Source organism: Sorghum bicolor, chromosome 3 (assembly GCF_000003195.3).
Source record: "Sorghum bicolor cultivar BTx623 chromosome 3, Sorghum_bicolor_NCBIv3, whole genome shotgun sequence".
NCBI lineage: Eukaryota > Viridiplantae > Streptophyta > Magnoliopsida > Poales > Poaceae > Sorghum > Sorghum bicolor.
The window spans coordinates 64,446,281-64,449,781 of NC_012872.2; the positions used below are offsets into that span (position 1 = coordinate 64,446,281).

Consider the following 3,501-nt stretch of genomic DNA (forward strand, 5'->3'; position numbering starts at 1 on the left):
TTTTAGATTTTAGATACTATTTCGGTTTTATTTAATAATTATTGTTCAAACATAGATTAACTAGGCTTAAAAATTTTTTCTCGCAATTTATAGATAAACTATGTAATTAATTTTTATTTTTATTTAATATTTTATGTATTTGTCATAAGATTCGATGTAAAAAGTTTTGGGTTTGATTTTTAGGTGAACTAAACAAGGCCAGTATGCCACCATAGTTTGAGGAGGGTCTCGTAGATGAAATGGAGCAAGGCAGTAGAGTAGATCAGAGGAAAAGACATGACGATTACAGAAACCACTCTGCAAAATGTATCGTCAAGCATGCCATTTGCCAAAGCACATCGTCAGACACGCCTCTGAAATTCTGAAAAGTCAAAAGCTACTGGCATTTCCTTGGACAAAGTTAACGGAAGGTGGCAGCGGCAGTACGTAGCTCTGCTTCTGAACCACCATGCCCTACAGCTAACTGCTCCATTACCATCTAAACTGGATTAGCGCGAAGGCTTTCGAAGGGAAATAGCGCGAGATCACACACACACATCACTGCATCAGCGCAGCGCTACAGAAAGATGAAACATTCCAATGACACGAGCGGGTTCTCCAACGACTCTTTCCCGTCGTCGCCGCCCCGGCCACCTTGAACATCGCCACCGGTGCTGCCGTCCGGGATGCTGGGCTCACATGCCGCGGTGACGGCGTCGTCGTCTTCCGGTGGGGAGGCGGGACGAGGAGGAGTCGCTGCCTCTTGTGCCCGCCGCGGCGAGACGCGGCCGGACGGCCTTGCCGGTACAGGCGGCTTCCGCTGCACTACGGGCGCAGTTGGGCTGGCGGCGCGGCGTGGCTCAGACGAATGCCGCTTCGCCGCCGGCGACGGCGAACGCCGGACGGAGCGGTCCCGTGGCACGTGCCGCGGCGGCGGCGGGGACGCCGACGCCCGCGCGCTGCGGGAGCGGACGCCGTAGGAGGAGGCAGCCGCGGCGGAGCGGTCGCGGTCGCGCCGCGCTGGGCCCAGATCGGCGGAGACCGGGCGCCTCCTGGATGCTGGCTTCCTCCCCGGCGACCGCTCCGGCCCGGCCACCGAGCTGGTCGCGACCGACGACTCCGACGCCGCCTCGGACCGCTCGTCGGTGGCGAACGACAGCGACACGCAGCTGCCCGTGAGGTCGCTCACCGCGGCGTCGACGACGCTGTCCTGCTTCTTCTTCTTCGCCTTCTCCACTACCCGCTCGTCCGCGGCTGGGACGACGGCATTGCCGACGGGCTTGGGCTCGGCCCTCAGCTTAGCGCTCGGTGTCTCCGAGAGCACCTCCTTGACCGTCTCCTCCTCCGGCGAAGGCGGGTCGCGGTTCTCGGGCTCGCACCGGCGCGGGAAGGCGGAGGCCCCGGCCACCGGACGGGTCTTGCGCTTCTTGCTGAAGCAGCAGCCCATGTCTCCAGCTGCCGCGGACGCACTAAGCAGCCATCGCGGTGGCCGTGGTCTGGACCCTGCAGTGTGGAGATCAGTGAGAGCGAGAGAAGTCAGAAAGCAATGGGCGGGTTCTTGGATTCCAGCACGGGGTGCTTCTGAGCGGGAGGATGGGAGCGTGGCGTGGGGGGGACTGGTGGTCGAGTAGGTTCAGCGGGAATTGGAGAAAGTGGCCAACTAGTCTATGAAGACTGTAGTATGGTCTAGCCGGAGTAGTGGTGCTGGTGCTGCTGGGGCTGGCTGGCTTGAAACAGTAGCAACCAGGTACAGTACTATTGTCTGACATGAGTACCTGTTGATACAGTATTTAAACAGTGGCGACCTGTTTAATGGACGGAAGTTGGCGTGCATCGTGTACTTTCGTACAAAACATACCAAATCCAGTTAAACAAAATATCACTCAAAGTATTCAAATTAATGGACTTGTTAAGGATCTGCCATAGGAGTGTTGAGAGAGGCCAATGGTGCAACTTTAGCACCATCTGCATCTAAACATCACATAGTTAAAGTTAGCCGGCATCCAAACATCACTTAATTGAAGTTTAGTTCTAGGTGATCAAATATAGACCATAAAGAGCACTCCCAATGTATAGTTTTTTTTTTTTCTAGATGAGAGATGGTGCAATTTAGACTCAACCATTCATGCCTTGTTTAGATGTGAAATGTTTTTGAAATTTGCTACGGTAGCATTTTTGTTTGTTTGTGGTAAATATTATTCAATCATGGACTAACTAGAATTAAAAGATTCGTCTCACGATTTACAGGTAAATTGTGTAATTAGTTTTTGTTTTCATTTATATATAATGCTTCATGTATGTGCTGCAAGATTCGATGTGATGGGGAATCTTGGAAACTTTTTGGTTTTTAGTGGAAACTAAACAAGGCCTCAAATGCAAAGTCTCTACTTTCTATTGCCAATAAAATATAATATGTTGTCACATCAAGTTGTTAGTAAATAAAGCAAAGAAAGCTCAGTTAGATTACCCTTACAAATAGATACTACTATTTAAACTGACAAGTTTGGTTAGTCCTCTTTAGGACAACACTTGTTTGTCACAGCTATGAGAGAGAAGCACAAATGTGATGATTATAATCTCCAGCTAGCGGCCCCTGCTTACAAAAAATGGTCTTTCAGCGTTTCAAATTTCAGAAAAAAAAGGGAAAATAAGAAATGTTCCTGCACCAGATTATTTTGCCCCTAATATGGCAATGGCAACCTTATTTCAAGTTCGAAAGACGTTGACAGTTTGACACATTTCCGCTTCAACCTAGCATGGCTGTAACAGCCTAATTTCCAAGTTCATAAAATATTGAGGCATTTTTACAACAAATTTACCACCAATTCAAATGCAAACAAGAGAAGGGCTCGGAGACAAAGTGGCAGACCAGAATAGAGGCAATTTACGCCTGTTCAGATAGCTGGAAACTAGTGATTGGGGAGCCTCCTCGGATTTGGAGTGTCTTTGGTTCGACACAGCCCAGCACGTTTAGCCAACTAGTGTTTGCTTTGTGACCCAAGTTATGGCGTGCCAAACTTTGCTTAGACGGTGCTGATTCATTTTGGCGCCGTGGCTCGCCAAAAGTTTGGTGTAGTTTTTGCTTGTCATACTTGCAGCACAGCGCTGCGGCTGAGGCAAGTAGAGGCAGGAGCCAAAGAGGCCCTGGGAGATCATGATCCAATACAGCAGCACAAGGCCGGACGGACCGCTGGAGCACTCGAGCAGCACGTGTGTAGGAATACGTGACACGCGGTGCTGCTAGGGCTCTGTAGAAGAACCGCCGTGGCCTCCCCTGCCAAACTGCAAATTCCGCGTGGGAGATGGCGTGACCATAGGATCGTTTCCAGCACGGGCCAGATAAAATTTTCGGGCCAAGGAAAGTTGTTTCTAGTCCTGTCGGCCTTGTTAAGTTAATTCTGGTCCATTTAGCTGAACTCGGGTCCGTGAGGGTGTCAAGAAGAGAAAATAAACTTCCAGTCCAAGATCATTGTCTAATGCAGGCTCGGCCCACGGCGGCACTGCCAGTTTGTTCTTTCATTA

General features: G+C 50.2%; 1 protein-coding gene across 1 annotated transcript; it reads right to left on the reverse strand.

Moving 5' to 3' along the window:
* On the reverse strand, positions 231-1,773 carry LOC8082353 (serine/arginine repetitive matrix protein 1). The gene has a single exon (XM_002458550.2). The coding sequence runs from the start codon at positions 1,424-1,426 to the stop codon at positions 557-559; it is 870 nt and encodes a 289-aa protein (XP_002458595.1). The 5' UTR covers positions 1,427-1,773; the 3' UTR covers positions 231-556.

What these genes read in the sequence shown, in the direction of transcription:
- LOC8082353 (XM_002458550.2), bottom strand. Translation starts at nt 1,426, where the DNA reads ATGGGCTGCTGCTTCAGCAAGAAGCGCAAGACCCGTCCGGTGGCCGGG.